Source organism: Sorex fumeus, unplaced genomic scaffold, assembly GCF_029834395.1.
Source record: "Sorex fumeus unplaced genomic scaffold, SorFum_2.1 ptg000272l, whole genome shotgun sequence".
NCBI lineage: Eukaryota > Metazoa > Chordata > Mammalia > Eulipotyphla > Soricidae > Sorex > Sorex fumeus.
Genome location: NW_026606329.1, coordinates 185,429 through 212,556, shown reverse-complemented (window position 1 = coordinate 212,556; position 27,128 = coordinate 185,429). Strand labels below are relative to the sequence as shown.

The 27,128-nt window shown below is 61.2% G+C and overlaps 1 protein-coding gene across 1 annotated transcript; it reads right to left on the bottom strand.

Annotated features, from left to right (window-relative positions):
- Positions 1 to 1,164: 1,164 nt before the first annotated feature.
- UCK2 (uridine-cytidine kinase 2) lies at positions 1,165 to 27,128 on the bottom strand. The gene is made up of 7 exons (XM_056109499.1): positions 26,970 to 27,128; positions 8,581 to 8,740; positions 6,233 to 6,329; positions 5,912 to 6,054; positions 2,788 to 2,885; positions 1,663 to 1,711; positions 1,165 to 1,390 (listed from the first exon to the last, which is right to left on the bottom strand). The coding sequence occupies exons 1-7, from the start codon at positions 27,063 to 27,065 to the stop codon at positions 1,251 to 1,253; spliced, it is 783 nt and encodes a 260-aa protein (XP_055965474.1). The 5' UTR covers positions 27,066 to 27,128; the 3' UTR covers positions 1,165 to 1,250.

Genomic DNA, 27,128 nt, shown 5'->3' with positions numbered 1-27,128 from the left:
GAGGAGAAGCCCCCACTCTGGGCCGCACAGCCAAGGCACTAATCGGTTTGGCACCTGGGAGCTTCAAGTACTGATGAGCGTCGCCCGGCCGGCCTGGGACCCCGGGGGGCTGGCCTCGCTCCCACAGGCCGCGGCCGCTGCAGGGGGGCAGGGGGGAGGGCGGGACACCTGGTGTGGACCTTGGGGGACAGAACAAGAAACCTGGGGTGCAGGAGTCTACCAGGAAGGGAGGCAGAGCGACTGGGGTGATGCACAGGGAGGGCGGGGCGGGCAGGGGACAGCCCCCCCATGGTGACCCCGCACCCCAACTTCCTGCAGGGGTCCCGGGAATGCGCATTCCCTCCGGGGAGCTCACCTGGAGGCTGGGGGTGCCCCCACGGGGGTCTCTGCCCCTCCAGCAGGCTCCCGGCTCTGAGCCCCCTCCAGACTGCTAGCACCCTGCAGAGTGGGTGAGTGGGTGGGGGGCAGGGCTTCGTGGTCACTCGCCGGTCCTGGAGGACACCCCGAGCCCCCGCCCGCCCGCCCAGCTGGCAGGAGTGTGTATGGGGGAGAGGGGGTTGCCAGGGCCGCAGCAGGGCAGAGAACACGGCCCTGCCCTCCCCTGGAGGAGACCCCTTCCTGAGATTGGCTTTTGAGTTGAGGTCCTGCCCAATTTCAACTCAAAAGAAGCGGAATTAAGAGATAAAAACAAACCAAAAAACAAAAAAAGAGACACAACCCCAAAGAGCAGAACAAAACGGAGAAAAGGGCCTTGCTCAGCCACAGCACAGCCAAAGCTGGGGTCCCCGGAAGTGGCAGCCGGGGCAGGGGTGGCGGTGGGGTGTGTGTGTGTGTGTGTGTGTGTGTGTGTGTGTGTGACGGCCAAGGCTCCAGCGCTATGCCCTGCACCCTGCGTCTCCCGGGCTGAGGTGGGGGACACACCCGCCGCACCTCACCCCTCCCCAACACTCGCCAGCACCCGGCCGGCCTGCTGGGGCCTCGGGCCGAGAGCTTTACAGTACTCGAACGTGGGCACAAAAATAAATCCTCTCTCGTCCGTGTATTTCGGGCACCGCCCGGAGCGGTTGGCACAGTTTCTGGTTTAAGCGCAGGCAAGGGGGGGCAAGTTCTGTTTAGTTTGGCCGTTTCCAGAAGGGAGGAGGGCGCAGGGGTGAGGGGTGCGAGGAGGGGTGGGGGTCGGGGGGGACGACGACGGGATGGGACAGGGTGTCCGGGCTGGGAGGCGTATATACAGGTGGGTGGCGGGCGGGTCAGTGCGGCCGGCTGCTGGACTCGGACGCCTGTCTCTTGCGGGCAGGGGTGTAGCCGTTGAGGCAGCCGTTGCTCTGTCGCTTGCAGACGCCCCCGTTGAGAATGTCCTGGATGTGTTGCACGATCAGGTTGATGGCCACTGCGGGCAGAGAGGGGCAGCGGTCAGGCCGAGAACGTCCAGTGGAACGGACGGACCCCCAGCACGAGGACCCCATCCCCAAACGGAGGCAGAGAGGGGCGGGGAGGGCATTCCCCAACAGAAGGGCCCAAATCTCTGAAACGGGCCAGATGCACAATCGCGCTGGGGACCGACCCCAGCGCAACCAAGCCCCCACCCTGGGCTCCAAGCCCCGTTAAGACTGTCCTGGGCCCCCAAGGAAGCCCCCCAGAAGCACCCCTGGGTGTCCTCACCGAGGTTGTCGGCGCCTCTGGGAATGATCACGTCGGCGTATTTCTTCGTCTGCAAGAGAAGAGGCGGGTGGGCGTTCAGGGAGGGATGCGGGGGCTTTTAGGCTTCAGGTGGCATCCGGAGATGCTCAGAAATCCCTCCTGGGGGTGCTCAGGTGTCAGGACCGATTGATGCCAGGCCCCGCCCAGTCCTTCCCAGGCCCCGCCCAGTCTTCATTAGGCCCCACCCAGCCTCCACCAAGCCCCGCCCAGTTCTACCCAGGCCCCGCCCAGTCTTCATTAGGCCCCACCCAGCCTCCACTAGGCCCCACCCAGCCTCCACCAGGCCCCGCCCAGTTCTATCCAAGCCCCGCCCAGCCTCCACCAAGCCCCGCCCAGTTCTACCCAGGCCCCGCCCAGTTTTCATTAGGCCCCACCCAGCCTCCACCAGGCCCCGCCCAGTTCTATCCAGGCCCCGCCCAGCCCCCACCAAGCCCCGCCCAGTCCTTCCCAGGCCCCGCCCAGTCTTCACTAGACCCCGCCCAGTTCTACCCAGGCCCCGCTCAGTCTTCACTAGGCCCCACCCAGCCTCCACTAGGCCCCGCCCAGTTCTATCCAGGCCCCGCCCAGTTCTATCCAGGCCCCGCCTAGTCTTCACCAGACCCCACCCAGCCTCCACCAGGCCCCGCCCAGCAACCAGCATCCATCCTGTATGGGATACTGGGGATGGAACCCGGGTCGGTCACGTGCCAAGCAAGTAGCAAGTGTCTTTGTAGCAAGTACAAGGGCCATTGTACCTCTGGCCCCATAAATCCAAGCCTCTCCAACGTCGTGTCCCCCCGAACCCCATGGCAGGGAACTGCAAGCAGGGTGGGCGCTGCCAGGAACAGCCCAGATTCACACCACCAAGGGCTGGGGGTCCTCCCCGAGTTCTCAGGGGTCAGAAACCCACGACACAGCAGCAGCCCTCATCCCCAGAACCCCTGACCGGGGCCTGGCAGCTGGAGGGGCAGAGACAAGAGGGGCTGGACAGACCCGGGGTGGGGGGGCTCGGCTGGAAACTGCCTCAGTGAGGGAAACCTGGGCCCAGAGACCACGCCCGCCCCCAAGCCCACCCCTGGCGAGGCCTAGCAAGGCGGGCACACTCACGGGCAGACAGAATTCCTCGAAGGCGGGCTTGACGAAGGTGATGTACTGAGAGAGGATCTGCTCCAGGTCCCGCCCTCGCTCGCTGATGTCCCTTAGAACTGCAGGGGAAGGGGGACACGGCTGTCAGGAACGACCATGCCAGGCCCCGCCCACTCCTGCGCAGACCCCGCCCACTCCTAGTCAGGCCCCGCCCAGTTCTGCCCAGACCCCGCCCACTCCTGGCCAGGCCCCGCCCCCTCAGGCCAGGCCCTGCCCAGCATCCACCCAGTTTCCACTAGGCCCTGCCCCCGAGAACATCAGAGCCGTACCAGAAGTACCGGGGCACCGGGAATGGCCCCCTCTGGGATGCCCTGACCCCCACTGGCCTTCATGCAGGCCAACCAGCCACAGCCACCATTCCCTTCCTCCAGGAAACCACAATTAAGGACTTTGGAGCAATTTTGGGAGGGAAGGGGTGCGGGGGGGGGGGGGGGTGTTGGACTGACATCTGGCCATGCTCAGGGCTGACTCCTGGCTCTGCACTCAGGAATCACTCCTGGCGGTGCTCGGGGGACCCTATGGGATGCTGGGAATCGAACCCGGGTCGGCCACGTGCCAGGCCAGCACTGTCACTGCTATGCTATCAGCCTGAACCCCTCAAGTTCTTTTATTCATTTATTTTTGCATTTTGGGTCACACCCGGTGATGCACAGGGGTTCCTCCTGGCTCTGCACTCAGGAATCACTCCTGGCGGTGCTCGGGGGACCCTATGGGATTCCGGGGATCGAACCCGGGTCGGCCACGTGCAAGGCAAACGCCCTTCCCGCTATGCTATTGCTCCAAGCTCCAAGGACTTTTTTTTTTTCTTAAAACACAAGAAAGTCTTCCAGCCCGAGAGACGGGGTAACCTTAGCTCTGCAGCGCCATCGCCTCCCCTGAAGCCTCAGTTTCCCCAGATGCAGCCGTGAGAGCAGAGGGAGATTCCCAGGCGACAGACGCTCTGGGAAAGTCCTCAGCCTCGTTCCCATGAGCTGTCTCGTCTTTCACCCGGGTTACCAGGCATGGCATGTGCACCTGTGTGCGTGTGTGCGTGCCCAGAGTGGGTGGGCCGTGGAGACTGCGGGAACAGGCCAAGAGAAACACAAGGCTGGGCACAGCCAGGCCCAGCGCCAGGCTGAGTCATGGCACCCCGACCCCCACCCTCCGGCTGCTGCACACATGCTGGCCAGGACGGGCCCTTCTGGTGAGTCAGGGCAGAGAGCTGCCCTCCTTGTCCGTCCACTCGGGCCCTTTCCGGGTGGCCTGAGCTGAGGACCAAGGGAAGAAGCAGGATGTGGGGGGGCTGAAGGGCCCAGTGAGCCCACTGAGAGGGGGTTGGTTGGCCTCACACGCGGCCCACCCGGGTTCGATCCCCTGAGCACCACTAGGAGTGATTCCTGAGTGCAGAGCCAGGAGTCAGCCCCGAGCATCGCCGGGTGACCCCAAAAGCCCCCCCCCAAAAAAAGGAAGGGGTCTTGAGTTAGGGGTGACTTGCAGGAAGCAGCACTTATGCAGAGGGCAGTACAGGGCGGAGACAGGGCCAGGCAGATGTGGAGAAGGTTTGGAAAGAGCCTGGGTGGTGGCACCAGGGGTCCCTCCCTGCTCCTCCGTCCCACCCAAAGGCAGGTCATGGAGAAGGCCAGGCAGAGGGGCCAGGAGCATCAGGAACCCTGGGGTCCATCCTCGGCACTGCCCAGCCCAGCCCAGAGCCCAGACCTCAAACCTCCAATCAAGAGACAGAGGAACGAACACCAAGGGCTTGGCTGGAGAGAGGCAGGGCCAGGAGCACGGGGCCTGCACCCCCTCAGGATCCCCCCCAGACAAAAGCCCGGGGCTGACTCGGCCCCCATAGCTGGTCCCACCCAGCCCCCCTCCCCCTACGCCAGCTTAGACCTGCCTGCCCCGAGCAGAACAGTATGTGAGGGCATCTCGGGGACACCCAGGAAAGCCGGTCACAGGAGAGGGACTCACCGTCTCTCGTGGACATCCTAGTACCCCTAAGCCCACCTGTCTCCTCCCTTAGGGGGCAGCTCCCAGGCTTTGTGGGTTCGTTCAAGGCCAGGCCTGGGGTGGGCATCTCTGCCCTTCAGACTCAGAGAGCGCAAAGGGTGGACGTCAGGCTCCAAGATGCATCCCCGGCATGCCCACTAGGGAGTTCCCCCCAAGTACCACCAATAAGGAAAAAGCTTCATAATTTTGCCCCCGCCCCACCCAACACCTCCAGAACGTGTCTCAGGGGCCTCATTCAGCACTCCTGTTGGAGCTCGGCCGGGGTGCACAGTGGTTAGATCCCACAGATCTCCCGGGAGCCTCTTTGGCAGGGTGGGGTGTGGGGGTACAGGCCAGGTGCCAGCCCTGACGTCCCACAGCCTGGACTGCAGCTGGAAAGTCCCCACTGGACCAGGGAGGAGGGATGGGGGGAAGAGAGAGAGCGCCTCCCCCGCCCCCTCCTTCCCGAATCTCCCCAGCTTCCTAATCTGTGACTAATCCCTTGTCAAATGTCACCCGTGTCTGGGAGGCAGGCGGGACGTCCCGGGCCAAAATGACGTCCTGGGCCGGGATGACGCAGCTGGGCCTGGGCCACTTGTCCCCAGGGGACCCGGCTCTCAGACCCAGGATGACTGGAGGGGGTGGGGATGGTGAGATGGGGGTACCTTTGCGGGAGGGGGCAGGGCAGGGACCTGATGCCCCAGTGGGGGCGTGGCTCCCCACAGGAGGGCGTGGCAGGGGCGTGGCCCCTGTGGGGGCGGGGCAGGATGTGGCTACCTCCGGGGGCGTGGCTAATGGTGGAGGGGCGTGGCTCCCTGTTTGGGCAGATTAGGGGCGTGGCTTCCAGAGGAGGGCATGGCAGGGGCGTGGCTTCCTGTGGGGACAGAGCAGGATGTGGCTCCCTCCGGGGGCGTGGCTAGTGCTGGAGGGGCGTGGCCCCCATTTTTTGGCAGATCAGGGGCGTGGCTTCCCCCAAGGAGGGCGTGGCGCAACTCTGGGGGCGTGATGGGGGCGTGGCTCCCTGCAGGGGCAGAGCAAAAGGTGGCTTCCTCCGGGGGCGTGGCTTCCCAAGAGGCGTGGCAGGGGCGTGGCTCCCACAGGGGCGGGGCATCAGTACCTCTGCGGGACAGCCGCGTGTCAGCATCAGTGTCCACGAAGAGCTTCATCTGGAAAAGATCTCGCACCTCCTGCGAGTAGAAGGCCAGGATGCCCTCGAAGAGCACCACGTCAGCGGGGTACACGGTCACCGTCTCCTCCTTCCTGCAGGAGCAGTGAGAACATTGTCAGGCCGGCCGCAGGGGCCCCACCGCCCGCCTGGCCACTCGGATGCACCTGGCCAGCAGGGAGCCCCACGAGCGGCCAGTTACTTCTCCTGCTGCTCTTCCTAGCCTCCCAGGGGCAGGCAATGGGACCCTCCCTGGCCCCACCACACACTCACCGGGAATGCGTGACAAAGTCGTACACGGGGATCTCCACGGTCTTGCCCTCTGTGATCTCTCTGAGCGTCTTGAAGATGAGTTCATTGTCAAAGGCATCTGCAGCGAGGCAGGCGGGCTGGCAAGGGGGGCTCGGAACCGGTTGCCCTGCGCTCACCTCCCCACACCCCCAGCCCAGCCCCCCAATTTCCGGCCCGGTAGGCAAAATTCAAGGGGTGGGTGGGGGCTTCTCTTCTTTAATCCGCACACCCTAGCCTGCCCTGCATTCCCCTGTCTCCTGATCCCCTGACTTCCCCCTGAACCCAAGGGGGAGGGACACTGGGGAGAGTGGGGGAGGGGCTGGGCTTGCCTGCAAGGCTAATTCGACCCCAGAATCACATAGGCCCGTGAGCCTGGATCACCAGGAGTGATCCCTGGACACTGCACAGAAAAGCAGAGGGTCCAAAGACCCTGGGAAACGTACAACAACCGTGCCTGGGAGCGGTAGGAGCAGAAGCCACGCCCCCTGGTGCCAGAGGGCGTGGCTCCACCCAGTGGCTGTCAGGGAGAAGCCACGCCCCTAGAGGGGGAGGGCGTGGCTTCACACGGGTGGGCGTGGTTTCCCCCAGTGGCTGCCAGTGCGGAGCCACACCCCCTGGTGCAAGAAGGCGTGGCTTCACCCAGTGGCCAGGGAGAAGCCACGCCCCTAGAGTTGGAGGGCGTGGTTTCACGCCAGTGGGCGTGATATCCCCCAGTGGCTGCCAGTGAGGAGCCACGCCCCCTGGTGCAGGAAGGCGTGGCCTCATTCAGTGGCTGTCAGGGAGAAGCCACGCCCCTAGAGTTGGAGGGCGTGGCTTCACGCAGGTGGGCGTGGTTTCCCCAGTGGCTGTCAGTGAGGAGCCACGCCCCCTGGTGCAGGAAGGCGTGGCCTCATTCAGTGGCTGTCAGGGAGAAGCCACGCCCCTAGAGTTGGAGGGTGTGGCTTCACACAGGTGGGCGTGGTTTCCCCCAGTGGCTGTCAGCGAGGAGCCACGCCCCCTGGTGCAGGAAGGCGTGGCCTCATTCAGTGGCTGTCAAGGAGAAGCCACGCCCCTAGAGTTGGAGGGCGTGGCTTCACACAGGTGGGCGTGGTTTCCCCAGTGGCTGTCAGTGAGGAGCCACGCCCCCTGGTGCAGGAAGGCGTGGCCTCATTCAGTGGCTGTCAGGGAGAAGCCACGCCCCTAGAGTTGGAGGGTGTGGCTTCACACGGGTGGGCGTGGTTTCCCCAGTGGCTGTCAGTGAGGAGCCCCGCCCCCTGGTGCAGGAAGGCGTGGCCTCATTCAGTGGCTGTCAGGGAGAAGCCACGCCCCCTAGAGTTGGAGGGCGTGGCTTCACACGGGTGGGCGTGGTTTCCCAGTGGCTGTCAGTGGGGAGCCACGCCCCCTGGTGCAGGAAGGCGTGGCCTCATTCAGTGGCTGTCAGTGAGGAGCCACGCCCCCTGGTGCAGGAAGGCGTGGCCTCATTCAGTGGCTGTCAGGGAGAAGCCACGCCCCCTAGAGTTGGAGGGCGTGGCTTCACACGGGTGGGCGTGGTTTCCCAGTGGCTGTCAGTGGGGAGCCACGCCCCCTGGTGCAGGAAGGCGTGGCCTCATTCAGCGGCTGTCAGGGAGGAGCCACGCCCCCTAGAGTTGGAGGGCGTGGCTTCACACGGGTGGGCGTGGTTTCCCCAGTGGCTGTCAGTGAGGAGCCACGCCCCCTGGTGCAGGAAGGCGTGGCCTCATTCAGTGGCTGTCAGGGAGGAGCCACGCCCCTAGAGTTGGAGGGCGTGGCTTCACACGGTGGGCGTGGTTTCCCCCAGTGGCTGTCAGTGAGGAGCCACGCCCCCTGGTGCAGGAAGGCGTGGCCTCATTCAGTGGCTGTCAAGGAGAAGCCACGCCCCTAGAGTTGGAGGGTGTGGCTTCACACTGGTGGGCGTGGTTTCCCCAGTGGCTGTCAGTGAGGAGCCCCGCCCCCTGGTGCAGGAAGGCGTGGCCTCATTCAGTGGCTGTCAGGGAGAAGCCACGCCCCTAGAGTTGGAGGGCGTGGCTTCACACAGGTGGGCGTGGTTTCCCCAGTGGCTGTCAGGGAGGAGCCACGCCCCCTGGTATCAGTGAAGAAATGGAAGGAGGTGGGAGACAGATAAGAGGGGGTGGGACATAGATAATAAGCACCTCTGCAATCCCAGCCCCCGGCTCTGCCCCACAATGTTGCAAAATGATGCAATCAGCACCCTGCTCTTCCCTGGAGCAGCTGTCTCGTGGGTGGGAGACCCTCAGACACGTGGGCACAGGCAACACCCCCTGTCCCCCAGGACAGACAGGCACACACATGCACGCACGCACCGGCGCACTCACCCGGGTGATCGAAGTTGAACTGGCCCTTCAGGGCCTTGGCTTTCTGCTCGGAGGTGAGGACGCGGTAGAAGCTGTCCTGGCTCAGGATGACCACTTGCTTCTGGCGGTAGTCCACCTCGTTCTGGCCCAGGAGCTGCACGATCCTGGCGCACACGGAAGACTGCAGGGAACAGGGGGGTCAGAGGGTGTCAGGGCGCCTGCAACTGGGGGGGGGGCTCAGCGCTGCCACCCATGGGACCCCACCGCCACCAGCACCCAGGAAGGCTCCAGGCAACGGTCCCACAAAGCTGGGAGGTCTGCAATCAGCGGGGATGTAGGGGTCCCCACCAACGCTGCCTCCAGGGAAGTGGGCCCGTTTGCACGCAGATCTCGAGGGGAAGCTGTTTCCATGTGTTTCCACGTGTTTCCGTGGCCCCAAACGTGCCACGGTCCCTTCCACAATCCACCTCGCCACACTCCAGCTTCCCAGCCTTATCTCACTACAGAGAGAGGCCCTGAGTCCAGCCGATAAACAGCACTGCACCAGCCCGCAGAGGGCGCTTGCAGGGAATGTGTCTGAACTGAGTTCAATCCCAGGCACCACATCCGGCCCCCTGAGCACCACCAGGAGTGATTCCTGAGTTCAGAGCCAGGAGGAACCCAGAAAGCAAAAAAAAAAAAAAAAAAAAGAAAGAAAGAAAGAAAGAAATACTGCCCAGCTTGGTCCCAAACTCCGGCATCCCACAAGGTTCCCCGAGCACCACCAGGAGTGATTCCTGAGCGCAGAGCCTGGAGTCAGCTCTGAGTACTGCTGGGTGTGACCCCCAAAACAAAACAAAAAAAAGAGGATAAAAGAAAGAAATCTGGGCTGAAGTGATAGCATAGCCGGGAAGGGCGTTTGCCTTGCACGCGGCTGACCCAGGTTTGATCTTTGATCCGCGGCATCCCACAAGGTTCCCTGAGCACCACCAGGAGTGATTCCTGAGTGCAGAGCCAGGAGGAACCCAGAAAGCAAAAAAGAAAGAAAGAAAGAAAGAAAGAAAGAAAGAAAGAAAGAAAGAAAGAAATACTGCCCAGCTTGGTCCCAAACTCCGGCATCCCACAAGGTTCCCTGAGTACCACCAGGAGTGATTCCTGAGTGCAGAGCCAGGAGGAACCCAGAAAGCAGAAAAAAAGAAAGAAAAAAAAGAAAAAGAAATACTGCCCAGCTTGGTCCAGGCTCTTCTGGAAACTTTCCCACCATGTGTGAGATGATCTTCGGAAAAAGGAAGAACCCCAGTCCTCCGGGAGTGCCCGGGATGCAGCCCCCTGCCCTGCCCCCAAGTCGCCACTGAATTTCTTTTTCCCGGAGAAGCTCCAAGAGCCTGGGACCAGGGGCCACATCGGGTCACGTGCAAAAATGTGACCCTCTCGGGAGCTAGAGCAACTCCACCTGCGGGGATGTGACACTCGGTCCCCCCAGCATCCGGAAAGCCCCGTTTCATGTCACCTTCCTAGAATGCTGTAAGCAAAGGCAGGTGCAAAAGTTAAAAGTTCTTGAGCACGTGAGCACACACACACAACCACACACACACACACACCTGTTCAAAGGATGTGAAACCCCAACTCGGTCTAAGGTTCAAAAGCGCCCAGCTGCGAGAGCGTCCTGAGGGGCCCCGCGGAGCCTTTGAAGACAGACCCGGGACTCCCAGGGCCGGGGCAGCTGCGGTCGGCGGAAGCGCTCGGACCCCACGGCCAGCACCTTCCCAGGCAGCGTTTCCCTGGGAACCAGAACCCTTTCCCCCTTCCGCCCCCCCCCACAATCTGTTCTTTTTTTTTTTTTTTTTTTTTTTTTTGCTTTTTGGGTCCCACCTGGCGATGCACAGGGGTTATTCCTGGCTGTGCTCAGGGGACCCTATGGGGTACTGGGACTCGAACCCGGGTCGGCCGCATGCAAGGCCAACGCCCTCCCCGCTGTGCTACGACTGCTCCAGCCCTCCAAATCTGTTCTGGGCCCAGCAGGCAAGCCAAGTCTCGGTTCTGCTTGGGGAAGCACTTAGGGGTGAGTTCCCACCCTGCCCCCACGTCTCAGTTCTCATTTATGCCCCAAAGGCAAATGCCTCGAAGGACACATTCTCAGACCCCAGGGCACTGTGCTGGCCCATGAGAGCGGACTGTGGTCACCAGGTCCCAGAGTGTGCGGGCGTGGGGAGCAGGTGTTCAGAGCCCGCTGTGGTGTCATAGGTCGCAAGGACCTGCAAATCCCTTTTCCAAAGTCAGAGGAAGCTGGCGGCAAGGCCCGCCCTCCTGCCCACCCCCTCGAGGGGCCCCAACAGCTGGCAGAAGGGAAGGGAACGAGCTCAGCACCCAGACTGGGGCCCCAGGTCTCCAGAGACGAGAGCAGCTGTCACTCACGCTGGAGAAAAGGACAGCAGGGAGGGCGTCTGCCTTACACACAGCCGACCAGGACTCAATCCAGGCCTCACCCACAAGAGAACCCATTCCCGGACCACGCGGCCACATTTGCGGCCACATAACACTCATAGGACACACCCTACCCAGACTCCAGGAATACCGCACCACACTTGATGGGGTTCAAAGTAGGGGGCAACCAATCTTAGAGGGAAATGTTTTCTTTTACAGATATTATATAAAGCACAGCGGTGGGGCTTGAGCGCAGCCAGCCCGGCCTAGCCGGATTCGATTCCTCCACCCCTCTCGGAGAGACCGGCAAGCTACCAAGAGTATCTCGCCCGCATGGTAAAGCCTGGCAAGCTAGCCATGAAATATTCGATACGCAAAACACAGTAACAAGTCCAGGAGGACAGTGACAGTGTGTGTGTGTGTATAGATATCCTATATATATGTATATATATATATATGTCCTGGACAAACTTGCAGGCTATCGAATGTAGCCTGCCCACAGGGCAGTGTCTGGCAAACTCCCCGTGACGTACCCAATATGCCAAATACCAGTAACAATGACGGGTCTCATTCTCCTAAAGTGCCTTGAATATAATCTCAGGGCTAGGATGAAAGAGACGTTACTGGGGCCTGCTCGAGGCAATCGAAGAATATATATGTCCACTCTCATGTATATGTATGTATATGAGAGTATATATGTATATATGCATATATATAGTGTGTATATTATGTATAGATATTCTATATTATGTATATATGTATTCCATATATCCATATATCTATATTATGTATATTCTATATATGTGTGTATATATATATGTCCACTCTCATATATATGTATATATATGAGAGTATATATGTATAATATGTATATATATAGTATGTATATATATATATAGTATATATATATATATATAGTAAGTAAAGTAAAAGTAAAGGCCCTCCCGTTGATCGTCGATTTGCTCGAGCGGGCCCAGTAACGTCTCCATTGGAGACTTTGTTGTTACTGTGTCTGGCATATCGAATACTCTCGGTAGCTTGCCGGGCTCTCCGAGAGGGGCGGAGGAATCGAACTCGGGTCGGCCATGTTGGCTGCGTGCAAGGCAAACGCCCTACCTGCTGTGCTATCGCTCCAGCCCCATAATATATTATATATAATAATATATATTATATATTATTATATAATATATATTATATAAAAAGGTAAAGGCCCTCCCGTTGATCATCGATTTGCTCGAGCGGGCCCAGTAACGTCTCCATTGGAGACTTTGTTGTTACTGTGTCTGGCATATTGAATACTCTCGGTAGCTTGCCGGGCTCTCCAAGAGTATGTGTGTATATATATATATATATGTAAGCACATAAGGTTCAACCTTTAAGAACATGTCAGTGATCTCTTATAAAAGGGCTTAATGGCCCTTGGGTGAAATACAGAAATCTTCACACTCTTTCCTCTAAGAAAACTTTTTTGTAGCATTTTAAGCATTTTTTCTTAACAAACAATACAACATACATTATTTTCATTCTGCTTTGGGGCAGGGGTTGGGGTTCCGGAGGGAAACACCCCAAATATGATGGTGGGAAGGTGTCATGGTGGTGGGATTGGTCTTGGAATATTAAATGTAATCAAACATTGTGAACTCCTTTATAAAATAAAAAACTTAAAAAAAAAAAATAGGGGAGGGCTGGAGCGATGGCACAGCGGGTAGGGCATTTGACTTGCACATGAATGACCCGGGTTCAATTCCCAGCATCCCATATGGTCGCCTGAGTACAGCCAGGAGTAACCCCTGTGCATCACCAGGTGTGACCCCCCGCAAAAAAAAAAAGCCAAAAATAAATAAAAATTTGTAAAAATTAAAAAAGGGGGGGGAGGCATGGCACGCCTCTGTTCCTTCCAGGGGACGGGCTTCAGGGAAGCAGCCCATGTGGCCGTCCCCACCCGTGGCCCCGGGAGCCGGCGCGTCACCAAACATCCTGGTTTGGTTAATAATCACCACCGGAGCCAGGCACACACACTCCGGCCCGTCCTTCAAAATGTCCACTGTCCCTGTGAGTCCAACGGCACTGGGGGGGAGGAAATCCCAATCCCCCAAAGAACCCGCTGGGTTCTACAGAAATACCCCTCACACTACTCCAGGCGGACAAGGCCGATCTCAAAAACAACTCACTGTGTCACACTGGGTAGGACGTACGGTAGACAACAACCAGTCTCAAGAAAAACAGTACTAGTGGGGCCAAAGTGATAGCACAGAGGGGAGGGCGTCGGCCTGGCACGCGTTGACCCAGGTTCGATCCCCGGCATCCCATAGGGTCCCCCGAGCACCGCCAGGAGTGATTCAGGCTCAACGTACGACAATCCTCACATACGCTTTCTTCCAAAGACACCTTTCCTGGGGGCTGGAGCAGTAGCACAGCGGGGAGGGCGTTTGCCTTGCACACGGCCGACCCGGGTTCAATTCCCAGCATCCCATAGGGTCCCCCGAACACCACCAGGAGTGATTCCTGAGTGCAGAGCCAGGTGTAATAACTCCTGTGCATCACCGGGTGTGACCCAAAAACAAAAAAATAAATAAATAAATAAATAAATAAAAAGAAACTTTTTCTGATTATTTTTAGAGACCCGGGTTCAATCCCCAGCATCCCACAGGAACCCCCGAGCACTTCCGGGAGTCAATCCTGAGTGCAGAGCCAGGAGTCACCAAAAAGCAAAAAAAATAAAAAATAAAATAAAGTCTCAGGGGGCTGGAGCGGTAGCACAGCGGGGAGGGCGTTTGCCTTGCACGCAGCCAGCATGGCCGACACAGGTTCGATTCCCAGCACCCCATATGGTCCCCTGAGCACCGCCAGGAGGAATTCCTGAGTGCATGAGCCAGGAGTGACCCCTGAGCATCGCCGGGTGTGACCCAAAAAGCAAAAAAAAAAGAGAAATAAAAAAGAAAGAAATAAATAAAGTCTCAGAAACTAGGTCCCACGGGGACCACATGCGGCAGCCCAGCCCCCCACCCCTCCTTGGAGACGCATCACTGACTTCCTAGAAGCTGCTGACTGCGACACACTGCGGACACCTTTCACACGCCCGGGACACCCAACCACTCCCCGCTGACATGGCAGTGTGTGTGTGTGTGTGTGTGTGTGGGGTGTGGGGGGGCGTTGGTGCCCTGTTCCAGGAAGGAGCCAACTTCCGCTTGCCGAGAACCAGGCCTCCTGGCTTGGACCCTCAAGGAAACAACCACAGCCAGGGGGCCCGCCCCTGCCACCTGTGCACACACCACAGGCCACCACCGTCACTGGCAGCAGCTGAGTGGGGCCAGGGCCACCCCGGAGGCACCGCTTGAAGGGGAGAAAGGAGTTGGGTTTTTGTTGCTGTTGTTGTTGTTTTTGTGTTTTTTGGGGGGGTCCCACCTGGCGATGCTCAGGGCTGACCCCTGGCTCATGCACTCAGGAATCACTCCTGGCGGGGCTCGGGGGACCCTGTGGGATGCCGGGGATCGAACCTGGGTCTGCTATGGGCCTGACCAATGCCCTCCCTATCACCCCTGCCCATGTCTGTCTGTCTGTCTGTCTGTCTGTGTGTCTCTCTGTGTGTGTCTCTGTCATACCCAGCAATGCTCAGAGCTGACTTCTGGCTCTGCACTCAGGAATCACTCCTGGCGGTGCTCGGGGGACGCTATGGGATGCCGGGGATCGAACCCGTGCCCACTGTGTGCAAGGCAAACGCCCTCCCCACTGTACTATCTCTCCTGCCCATGTCTGTCTGTCTGTCTGTGTCTCTCTCTGTCACACCCGGTGATGCTCAGGGGTTCCTCCTGGCTCTGTGCTCAGGAATCACTCATGGTGGTGCTCAGGGGACCCTATGGGATGCCGGGGATCGAACCCGGGTCGGCCTCATGCAAGGCCAACACCTTACCCACTGTGCTATTGATCCAACCCCATCGTTCCAATAACTCTTGGGAGGGGCCTAAGCGCCAACCGTCCTCGGCAGCCCCCTGCAAGACGCCAAACCGATGCCAACACCCTGCTCCCCCCCCAGCCCCATACACACACCTCAGTCTCCCAGGACCATGTAGTGACCCCTCGGGCGCCTTAAATCACCTGGTCTCCTGGTGCCACGTCTGCCGAACCCCGCCTCCGGGCAGGTGGGAGCAGAGGTGCCCAGTGAGTCCCATCCAGCCACTAGGGGGCGACTGTCACCCACTGGCACCGTGCGGTCCCCACAACCACAGACCCCCCAAATGGAGCCAAGAGGAGCACCCACCACGCCTCCCTCGACCCTGGTCTCCAGCTCGCCCTTCCCGTCGGCGTGAAGAGTCCAGTCTTTCTGCCCAAGGGTGCGAGCATCACTGGGTGTGACAAAAAAAAAGAAGACAAAAAAAAGCCTTTCTGCCTAAGAGCTGTGCTGGGTCCCTCACCTCCTTCTCCCCCCAGAACCAAACTCCCCCTCTCAGGGACCCAACCCGGGGCCTCTTGAAGGCGCTGAACACTGGGCCTCTGCCAAGGCAGGCCTGTCCCGGCCTCCCTTTCCTCAACAGCCTCGAAACCTCCAGCAACTGCCTCTCCAGAGAGAGGCAGGAATCAACTCCCTCTCCCCTCCTCTTTCTCCTCGCTTTCAACGGCCAAGACCCCCCCATACCAGATCAAAAGAGGGGCCCGGGGGGGGGCACCATCTGGAAGCTTCTGGAAAGGAAATGAGAGCTGGGGGCCCCTTCCTGTGTCCGCAGAGTTAAGAGACATCTGTGGCGTGTCCTTCCCCAAATGCCGGGGGGTGGCCCGCCCAGACCCTGGTCCTACACGCGGACCACAGTGGCACACAGGCTGAAACCCGAAACGCCAACCCATGCTCTTTTTTTTTGCTTTTGCTTTTTGGGTTCTACCCGGCGATGCTCAGGGCTGACTCCTGGCTCTGCACTCAGGAATCACTCCTGGCAGTGCTCGGGGGACCCTATGGGATGCCAGGAATCGAACCCGGGTCAGCCCCACGCGAGGCAAACGCCCTCCTCGCTGTGCTATCTTGCCTTTAAGTGAAATTTCTTTTTCTTTTCTCCTCCCTCCCTGCCTTACTGCCTTGGACGGGGCTGACCCGGGTTCGATTCCCAGCATCCCGTAAGGTCCCCCGAGCACCGCCAGGAGTGATTCCTGAGTGCAGAGCCAGGAGTCAGCCCTGAGCATCGCCGGGTGGGACCCAAAAAGAAAAAGAAAAAAAAAATCATGCAACTCAAGATAGAAAACAGGTCCACACTCTCCTGGTCCCTTCTGTCCTGACAGCCTCGCCCCTCCTCCAGTCCCAAGTGTTCCTGCAGATTTCTAAGAAGCTTCTGGAAATCCCAGGGCACTTGCTCAGCGGCCAGAGCAGCTGGAATCTTCCTCCGGGGCATGGCAGAGAAGCCGAACACCTCCCATGGCCGTGATTCAATGACCTCTCAGCCGGTTTTACTGGGGCTGCCCCGGGCGACCCTGTCTGTCCACTCTGCCCGATTACCCCAAGCCGACTCCAAAGCGGGAGTCAGAACCTCGGACGCTCCCAGGAGCCGGAGCAGCGTAAGGGTCGGCTGTGCCCCTGAGTCACGGCGTGGCGCTGCACCCCACAGCGACTCCCTGGACGGGGACCAAGACAGCGAGGACGGCAGGAAGAGGAACTGAAGTGGGGTGGAGGTGAGAATCTTGAGATCGGCTTCGTTTTATTTTATTTTGTGTGGTTTGTGGGGTCACGCCCAGCGACACTCAGGGGTTCCTCCTGACTCTGCACTCAGGAATCACTCCTGGCGGTGCTCGGGGGAAACTGTGGGATGCTGGGAATCGAACCCGGGTTGGCCACGTGCAAGGCAAACGCCCTACCCGCTGTGCTATCGCTCCAGCCCAGATTTTTTTTTTCCCTGCATTTTTGGGTTGTTTTTTTTGGGGGCCACACCTGGTGATGCTCAGGGCTGACTCCTGGCTCTGCACTCAGGAATCACTCCTGGCGGTGCTCGGGGGACGCTATGGGATGCTGGGGATCGAACCCGGGTGGGCTGCGTGCAAAGCAAACGCCCTCCCGGCTGTGCTATTTCTCTGGCCCCTCATATTATATTATTATTTTTATTATTATTCATAGCGGGGAGGGCACTTGCCTTGTTCGCGGCCGACCCGGGTTCGATCCCTGGCACCCCATAGGGTCCCCCGAGCACCGCCAGGAGTCATTCCTGAGTGCAGAGCCAGGAGTCAGCTCTGAGCATCGCTGGGTATGACCCAAAAAGCAAAAATAAATAAAAGGGTTTGAGGGGGCCAGGCTGATAGCACAGCAGGGAGGGCATTGGCCTGGCACACGGCCGACCCGGGTTCGATTCCCAGCATCCCATAGGGTCCCCCGAGCACCGCCGGGAGTGATTCCTGAGTGCAGAGCCAGGAGCAACCCCTGAGCATCGCTGGGTGGAACCAGAAAAGCAAAAAGGAAGAAAAAATAAAATAAAAGTGGGCAGAGTCTCCTCAGATGCAGGAGGACAGACAGGGCAGGAGACTCTGCATCGAGGATTGATGGAAAAGAGCACGTGAGAGCCACGAGGCGGCATCGGCCACAGCCACAAGGCGGCCAGACCCAGGAGACGAAAGATCACAGGGGCCAGTGGACAGAGAAGAAAACGGGGCCCAAGTACTCCGCAGAAGGAGCGACTGTCGCTGGGAACGCTACAAAGGGGGGTGGGTGGGTGCAGAGGCCCCACGGACCAAGAAACGGGGTGGCGGCACCAGGACCCAGCAACTCCCAATAGAAGGGAGGGGGTCCGGCCGGCCGGCCACAGCCGGCTCCGGCAGCTGCGACTGCTCACGCCGCCGCCTGGACAGACAGACAGACAGACAGACTGCCGGAAGCTGCTCTGCTCCTGGCAAGCCACCTGGGCTGCTACAGCCGAGTTTGTGAGGGGGCCACACCCGGCAGTGCTCAGGGCTGACTCCCGACTCAGTGCTCAGGGTTGACTCCCAGCTCTGTGCTCAGGGCTGACTCCCTGGTTCTGGACTCAGGGCTGACTCCCGGCTCTGGGCTCAGGGCTGACTCCCGGCTCAGTGCTCAGGGCTGACTCCCAGCTCTGTGCTCAGGGCTGATTCCCTGGTTCTGGACTCAGGGCTGACTCCTGGCTCTGGGCTCAGGGCTGACTCCCTGGTTCTGTGCTCAAGGCTGACTCCCAGCTCTGAGCTCAGGGCGGACTCCATGGTTCTGTGCTCAGGGCTGATTCCCAGCTCTGAGCTCAGGCGGACTCTCTGGTTCTGTTCTCAGAGCTGACTCCCAGCTCAGTGTTCAGGGCTGACTCCCGGCTCAGTGCTCAGGGCGGACTCCCGGCTCAGTGCTCAGGGCTGACTCCCGGCTCTGAGCTCAGGGCGGACTCCCAGCTCGGAGCTCAGGCGGACTCTCTGGTTCTGTGCTCAGGGGTGACTCCCGGCTCAGTGCTCAGGGCTGACCCCCGACTCAGTGCTCAGGGCTGACTCCCAGCTCTGACTCCCTGGTTCTATGCTCAGGGTGGACTCCCAGCTCTGAGCTCAGGGCGGACTCCCGGCTCAGTCAGTGCTCAGGGCTGACTCCCGGCTCTGTGCTCAGGGTTCACTCCCAGCTCTGTGCCCAGGGCTGACTCCTGGCTCTGTGCTCAGGCCCACTCCAGGCAGGGCAACTCGGGATACCACCTGGGATGCCAGCGATCAAATCTGGGTCAGCCAAGTGCAAGGCACACACACCCCACTGGCCGAACCCACAGCTTCCCGGGGCCCTGCAGGGGCCAGACTCACGGAGTCCCAGGGGAACTGCTTCCTGAAAGGGGACTCCTGTGAGTCACTTGGGCGCCGGCTGGCTAAGCCGGCGTGCCCCCTGCTCTCGCCAAACTGGCAGGCAGCCGCGCACAGTGGGGAGCTGAGGAACACTTCACTGCACAGGATGGAGAGAGAGCAAGCAGCAAGTCCCAGGGACAGCTGGGCCCAGGGCCGGGCAGCCGGGCGCGTGTCCTTGGTGACACACAAGCGAACGCCAACGAATGATTCAAACGGTGATTTATTTTCCTTAGGTGAGGCTGATTTCAGCCCCGTGGACTCATCCTGGTTTATAGTATAGAACGCTCCTGTCCGCCACCCGAACCGGACACCAGCCCAGGGCAAGGACCTCGGGTCAGTACCCCTGGGCTGGCACCACACCTGCCCGCCCTTCCAGGCAACAGCAAGAAGCTTCCAGACTCTGGGTTGGCCCCGCAAGCAGTTTATACACACACACACACACACACACACACTGCCACCAAGTCAACGAGCCCCAGGCAGGGCAGCAAAGGGAAGCGGAAAGGGGTTTGCCTTGCACAGAGCCGACCCGGGTTCGATTCCCAGCATCCCACAGGGTCCCCCGAGCACCGCCAGGAGTGATTCCTGAGTGCAAAGCCAGGAGGAACCCCTGAGCATCGCCGGGTATGACCCCCCCAGAACAAAACAAAAACAAAGGGAAGGGGGGGGCTCAGAATTCACTGCCCAGGAGCCCCCAACACACACCCCATTTTCCCTTGGCTGGGATGGCAGGTGCTCTCTCTCGCTTGGGATCTCCGCCACCAGCCCCCCACGGGGACGCGCCCCCCACAAATGGGTGGGTTGGCCGAGGGCTTCCTCTCCCAGTGGGGTGGAACTCGGAGGCCCGGGGTACGCAGGCCAGGAGAGTTCCAGCCCTCCAGGGAGCCAAAGCAGAGCCTGAGCAGGGCCCGGGGTCACCACCCCCCTGCAGCCCCCTAGGCTCAGTACCAGAGCTCACCCCAAGGGCTTCCAGGGAAGCGGCAGGAGCTGAGGGGTCCCGGGAGGGATGCTCCTCCAAGTACCCACCAGCAGCAGTGCTCGGGGTCAGGGGGTGGGCTCATCCCAGATGGGCCCCTGCATATGTTCCTGGGAGGGGCAGGGCTGATGGAGAGATAAGACGGGGAGAAACTGAGCTAGCAGCCCTCATCCCGAATTAACTGCATTAACTGCGGGAGGGGATCCCCAGGGGCAGAGTCCCTGGGGCTATCAACAGAGGAAAGACCAGCCGAAAGACAGGCTGGCAGCATCCCCAAAGACGCCCAGGACCCCCCCCCCTCGGTCCCCAGCAGCACCTGAGAGCAGACGCTCCCTGGGGAGAGAGGCCAGGAGCAGAGAGGGAGGCCTGTGGCCCAGCAACCTGGAGTTCTGGGCTCCCTTGGGGGGCCGCAGGAAACTGCATCTAGGGAGGAGAGCGCCCTTGTGGTCAGCCCACTGGGGCTGGTGCAGGAACTGCAAGCAGGCAGGAAGGTTCAGGGCCCAGAGCCTGCAGAGGCACCTTGGGGGTCCCCCCTACCACCACCACCACCACCACCATGGTGGGTCCAGCCCCACCCCGCCACTCCCAAGAGACTCATCCTTCTCTGGTGCAGACAGACAGACACCCCTGGGGCGGGGCGTCCCCACCCTGCCCCGCAATCCACTCAACCCCCCGCCTTACTCAGCCCTGCTGCGGCTCCATCCCCGCCCTGATGTTTCCTGGCCAGGCTCATCTGCTGAACAGCTGGTGCCAGGCGGCCCGAGTCAGGGGTAGGGTGGGCCTCAGGCTCCCCTGAGAACACAGGTGTCAAGAATCCCAGCAACGGTCTCAGTGCCCCCAAAGAGGCTTCCCAGGGAGACCCTCACCCGGCTGCAGGAACGGCCCCTCCAGATGTCCCATTCCGGGGGGTGGGGGGGCCTGGAGGGATCAAGGCACTCTGCACCCACAAACTGGGGGGGGTGCCACCCGCCGCCTCTCGTCTCCTCTCCCCTTCCCACACGGTGCAGAGAAAGCCACACCTCAGCCCTTGAAGCGACCGGGACTGAGGGCCGGTGAGCCGTGAGCCCGGCCAACAGAACCGGACCAGCCAGGTCCTGCCTTCCCTGGGACCCGGGCCAGCGCTGCCCCTGCTGCACACTCGCCGCTGGCCGGGGTGCTGGGCCGAGCTCGGACCTTGTAGGGGGGTGCGGTGGGTGTGGGCGGGTGTTCTCGGGCCTGTGGGAGACCCAGCCAGGATCCACACGGGGCCATGACCTGGACACCACCCTGGGCGCGCCCGATCTCGCCTGATCACGAGAGCTAAGACCGTCGGGCGGGGGGAGGGGGGGCTGGAGCGATAGCACAGCGGGGAGGGCGTTTGCCTTGCACGCGGCTGACCCGGGTTCGATTCCCGGCATCCCATAGGGTCCCCTGAGCACCACCAGGGGTGATTCCTGAGTGCAGAGCCAGGAGTGAGCCCTGAGCATCACCGGGTGGGACCCCAAAAAAAAGACAAAAAGAACAAAAAAAAATAAAGGCTGGAATTGGGGCAGGGAGCACCCCCCCACACACCCGCACACACATACACACACAGGCTCTATTATGCCCAGCTGGGTGAGGCTCTGGAGCACTGAACAGCCTAAGTGAGCCCAGGAGGGGTCTGGGGCACCCGCCCTACACACACACACACACACACACACACACACACACACACACACACACACCAAGAATCCACAGAAAAGGGCCACCCCTCTCTGGGGACCCTAGGCTCCCCAAGGAGAGTCACGGAACAAAGCCTGTGTGTGTGTGTGTGTGTGTGTGTGTGTGTGTGTGTGTCCCAGTAATGGGAAAAAAACCAAAATTGAAAAGACGCTTCTTAGGGCCGGAGCAATGGTCCAGCGGGGAGAGCATTCGATTCCCCGGCACCCCATAGGGTCCCCCGAACCCCACCAGGAGTGATCCCTGAGTGCGGAGCCAGGAGTCAGCCCTGAGCACCCACTGGGTGGGACCCCAAAGAGCAAAATAGTAATAATAACAAAGTCACTAAAGATGTTTCATGACAGAGAGCAGCCAACTGTGTGCGTGCATGCATGCGCGCGCGCGCGCGCGCGTGTGTGTGTGTGTGTGTGTGTGTGTGTGTGTGTGTGTGAGAGAGAGAGAGTGGGACGGTGGGGGCAGGATTCCTTCCCGCCCTCCCAAGCCAGCACCCGAGTCCCAGGGCAACTGGGGAGCCTGGAAGCCTGCTTGGGCTTGGGCCGGTTCCCTCACCTCTCTGTGCTCCAAGGCCATGCAGAAGTGGGGGCCGGGGAGGAGGTGGGGGCCCAGCACCCCGGGGCACCCAGGGTGCAGGAAGCACCCGCTATTGTCGGGCGCCTTGGAAAGGAAGCAGCTAATAATTACACCCACGACACTCCGCGGGGCCCCAAGTGAGGCGCGGGAAATGGGGGTCGGCAGGGGGCCTCCCCAAACCATGACCCGGGCCCGTCTCCTAGGGGCAGGCATGAGCTGAGGAGAGAGAAACAAGGATGCCACTGGATGGACAGACAGACAGACAGACAGCCAGACCCACCCCGGGCTGCATGTCCCACACTGGACCCCGCTCCTTGTTCTGCGGGAGACCCCCAGCTAACTCCCTCTCCCGCCTTCCCCAGGGGCAGAGGGCGGAAGACCAGCAGAGGCGACCTCACGGGGCCCGAGGACACGGCACAGGTTTCTATGAAGCCACGGGTTCGACCCCTAGTTCCGCCAAACAAAAACAAAGCAATTCTGGCTGCTGGGAACTAACTCCGGGCGGGAGATGGGGGCCGACTCAGGCTCTGGGGCCAGAACAAAACACACAAAGATGATGGGACTGGAGGGATAGCACAGCGGGGAGAGCATTTGCACGCGGCTAGCCCAGGTTCGATTCCCGGCATCCCATATGGTCCCCTGAGCACCGCCAGGAGTAATTCCTGAGTGCATGAGCCAGGAGTCACCCGAGTATCGCCGGGTGTGACCCAAAAAGCAAAAAATAAATAAATAAAAATTTTTAAAAAATAAAAATAAATAAAAATAAAAACAAAGATGAGGGTGATGTTGTTGCTGGATCCCCTCCCCCCAGTCCCCAGGGATTGGGGACATTCAACCCCAAGCCCACAGGCCCGCAGATTCCTGCTTCCAAGTCCCGACCCATCTTGGAAGGAGCCAACTCTGTGTGTGTGTGTGTGTGTGTGTGTGTGTGTGTGAGAGAGAGAGTGGGGGGGGGCCCAGCAGGCTGGGGGGTGGGGGGTGGAGGGGGTTTGGCAGGGGAGGGGCAGCCAACGGGACCCAGGCAACCAACGCGGCTCAGACTCAGAACTGGGGGTGCGTGGGGGGCACAGCCGTAGGACAGCTGGGTGGGCGCTTGCCTGGCTGCCGACCAACCCCGGGCTGGATCCCGGGCATCCCAGATGGTGCCTGGAGCCTGCCAGGAGTCAGCCCCAAGCAACGCCAGGTGTGGCCCCCAGCCCACACCGCCCCCACACACACACAAAAAAAATACCTGAGGATGTGGGTTCCTGGGGGGTAGGGGAGGAGAGCACAGGCTTGGGGGGCTGGACACAGAAGGCGGGGGTTCAAGGTGGGCACTTGGGGAGCGAGTCCAAGGCCAGCGAAGTCTTGGGGCCACAGCGACAGTACAACAGATAGGGCGTTGGCCTTGCACGCGGCCGACCCGGGTTCGATCCCTGACATCCCTTAAGGTCTCCCGAGCACTGCCAGGAGTGATTCCTGAGTGCAGAGCCAGGAGTCAGCCCTGAGCATCTCCGGGTGGGAGGGAGTGAGGGAAGGAGGGAGGAAATGAGGGAGGAAGGAAGGAAAGGAGGAAGGAAGGAAGGAAGGAAGGAAGGGAGGGAGGGAGGGAGGGAGGGAGGGAGGAAGGAAGGAGAAAGAAAAGAAAAAAGAAAGGAAAAGAAAAGAAAAGAAAAGAAAAGAAAAGAAAAGAAAAGAAAAGAAGGGCTGGAGCAATAGCACAACAAGTAGGGCGTTTGCCTTGCATGTGGCCGACCTGGGTTCGATCCCCAGCATCCCATAGGGTCCCTGAGTACCGCCAGGGGTGATTCCTGAGCACAGAGCACCAGGTGGGACCCAAAAAGAAAAAAAAAAAAAAGAAGTTTCTAGTTTCTTCTACACAGTCCAGACTGAAACAGAAACACCCCCACCCCAACCCACGGCAGACCTGAGGGTCCGTCAGCCCCTGAAAGTTGTATCCAAAAGCCCAGCATGTGGCCTTGGGAGATGACCCCACAGCCAGGGGGGCACCCACCTGGTACACGGTAACTACAGTTGGGTCCCTGAGCACTGCCCTGGGTGCCCACGCCCAGTGACACACACGACTTGATCACCCCCTTAGATGCGGGGGACCCTCCCCTTCCCACCACCAACACTGCCAGGGGTGGTTCCAGCCCACGACAGTGGACACTGACGCAGCGAACACTGGCCACAGGCAGCAGGTCTGCAGAGACAGACGACAGCTGGACAGAGAGAAGGGGACGCGTCCCCGCTCCCCAGAGCCACTGGTGATGGGGGGGATGGGCGGGGACAGTCAGTGACTCCATGTCCTTGAGGGGCGCCCACGGGAGCTGGGTCCCACCTGTGACACCCACTTTGGTTTGACGCTTGGTCTCCGTACACGGGGGGTGCAGGACGGGGTGGGTGTCCTTTGGGGGGGTACGTACCCTACCAGCTCAGGCCTTGGGGGACCAAGCAGTGGTGCCAGGGCTGAAAGGTGATGTGTGTGTGTGTGTGTGTGTGTGTGTGTTGGATTGAACCTGGGGACGGTGGGCCCACTCTGGCCTGAACCCCATCATCCTGGGGGCCCAGTGGTCCAGGCTCCTACAGAGACACCCCTTCCCAAATGCCACCTGACCCAGAAACACCAAGACACCACACCCAGGGACGGGGTGCCAGGGCACAAGAGCCAGCCGGGCCAGACCCGGGTGCGAGGGGGGCCCATGGCACCAGGGACAAGGACTAGGGTGGAGGGACACGGGATGTGGCCGCTCCAGTTCCAGGAAGGGGCCAAGGCGGCCCCTGAGGTCTGGGGCGTCGCAAGGGCCCGGGTTGGGCATGACTCAGAGGTCAAGCATGTTTGGGGGATCCGGGAAAGCCTAGTGGGAGGGTCTCCCACACAGCAGCCCCCTGCTTGATTCCCGAGCACTGCTGGGGGTAGCCCCAAAGCCAAAAACTAAAGAGAGACTTGAGAAGAAACTGGGTCCCAGGGATGGAGAGAGAGAGAGACAGAGGGAGGAAGAGAGGGAGGGACAACTGAGTCCGGGACAGGAAACTCCTGCTGCTGTGGTCAGTCACTTCGGGGGGAGAGTTGGGACCCCTGAGAAATTGGACAAGGGGGTCTCTCATTCCCCTGGCAAAGGGGAGACAGACCAGCCCTAGCCGGGACCCCCGTTCTCTGCCTGCTTGCACTTGCATCTCTGCGGCAGCATCAGGTCGTGGGCGATGCCCAGGGCACGGCCGCGCTGCACGGTCACTCTGCAGTGACCAGGGGAACTTCCGGACCTGGGAGGTCGGCCACCGTGTCAGGGCCAGGGGACAAAACAGGACAGGATGCAAGAACCGGGCTCCGTCCTTGGGATCCCAGACTGTCCCCTGGCACGGCTGGTACCAGGGTGAGAGCCGGGAGGCCCCAGTGGGACCGGTCCCCACCGGAAAAGAGTCATGGGGGGCTGGGGGCGGGCCGAGGTAGAGGGATCGCCCAGCCGGAAGGGCCCTGGCCTTGCATGCAGCCGACCCGGGTTCAATCCGGATGTCCCATATGGTCCCCGGGGAACCGCCAAGAGTGATCCCTGAGCACTGCTGGGTGTGGTCCCCAAACAAACCAACAAACTAGAGTAAGAAAAGGCAAAAGGTCAAGTCTGATGACAGGACAGGCTCCCGCCGCTCTGCCCTGATCTGCCAAACACCAAACCCAGGGGAACCCCCCACCCCCACCCCCACCCCCAGCAACAATGTTGAGACTCCAGGCAGCCAAAGTTTTCATGCAAGCAGCTGATCTGTCTTAAAAGTACCAACAAGTAGCAAGGCAGAGAGATGGTGCCCGGGGGGCGCCTGCCTGCACGTGGTCAACCAGGGTTCGATCCCCTGCATCCCATATGGTTGGTGCCCGGGCACCGACAGGAGTGACCCCCGGAGTGCAGAGCCAGGAATAAGACCTGAGTCTCGCTGCTGTGACCACCCCCCTCCACCCCATCACCGAGGAAAAAAAAAAAAGCACCTTGAACACGTGGGGGGGACACCCCCAACTCCCCCCCCACACACACACAGAGCCTGACTGGGTCCCCAATTCCACAGACAAGTTTCCCAGGGCTGGGAACTCACGGAGACCCTGGGACCTGGGACAGGTGACCCCCATTTTTCCCAGACCATCCCCCCCACCATCATTCTCTTTCCCAACCTTCTCCCTCACTCACATGCCAAGCTCAGTCTCCTTCCTGCACCCTGCACCCTGCACCCTGCACCCCTCCCCAGGCTCGTTGAGTGCAACCCGGGGCCCGGGTGCCAGCGAGGCGTGAATGCGCCCGTGCCCCCTCCCCAAATAAAACAAGGCGCCTCCCCACCCCCACGCCCAGCCCCAGCACACCCCCACCGGGACGCAGGTGGCCTGGCAGGAGGAACTGCAGGAATTCCCGAGCCCAGGTGCACTTCCGGCCAGGCTGGCACGCCGGGCCCCGCTCCCAGTCCCGACCTCGTGCCCTCCGGAGTCTGGAAACCGGACAGCCGGCCCGGGCCTGCGTGCCCGGGGGTGGGGGTCCCCGTCCCGGGGGGCGCACGGGCCGGAGCGCGCGCGCGCGCAACGCACCCGCGCGCGCCGCGTGCCCGGGCCCCGACCTCGTGGCGCGCGCGGCCCGCGGCTCCTCCCGCTCGGGGGTCGCCCCTGCAGGGCGCGGGGGGCCGATCGGCGGCGCCCACGTCCCGGGAGCACTTGAGGGGTGGGCGCTGGGGAGGACGCGCCGGCGGGGGGCGCCCCCCGGCTCCCCCACCTGCGCCCCGGGCTCGCCAGGCCGCCGCCGTGCGCCCTCCTCCCGCGGGCCGGGCCCGGGAACAAAGACCGCAGGCTGCGGCGTGGGCATCGGGGCCCGGCGACCCCCGAGGGGGCCCCCCGGAGCCCCCCGGGCCGCCGCCCGCCCCGTCCCGGGGAGCCGGGCCACGCGGGACCCCCCGATCGCCGGCGGGGACCCCCGCGCGGGCCGCGCGCGTCCCCCGCCCCGCCCCGCGCGCGCCCCCCCGCGCCCACCTTGCCGCTGGCCGTGCCCCCGCTGACGCCGATGAGGAAGGGCTCGCCGCCCGGCTGCTGCTGGCCCTGCAGGCGCTGCTCGCTGTCCCCGGCCATCGCGCGCGCCCCCCGCCCGCGCCCGCGCCCGCCGCCCGCCGCCGTGGCCGTGGCCGTGGCCGC

Bases quoted from the DNA above. Each gene is read 5' to 3' on its own strand.
- UCK2 (XM_056109499.1), bottom strand. From the start codon at position 27,065: ATGGCCGGGGACAGCGAGCAGCGCCTGCAGGGCCAGCAGCAGCCGGGC. The intron at 8,741-26,969 runs GTGGGCGCGGGG...TGTTCCCTGCAG, and splicing joins GGGGCACGGCCAGCGGCAAG to TCTTCCGTGTGCGCCAGGAT. The intron at 1,712-2,787 runs GTGAGTGTGCCC...CTTCTCTTGCAG, and splicing joins TCGAGGAATTCTGTCTGCCC to ACGAAGAAATACGCCGACGT.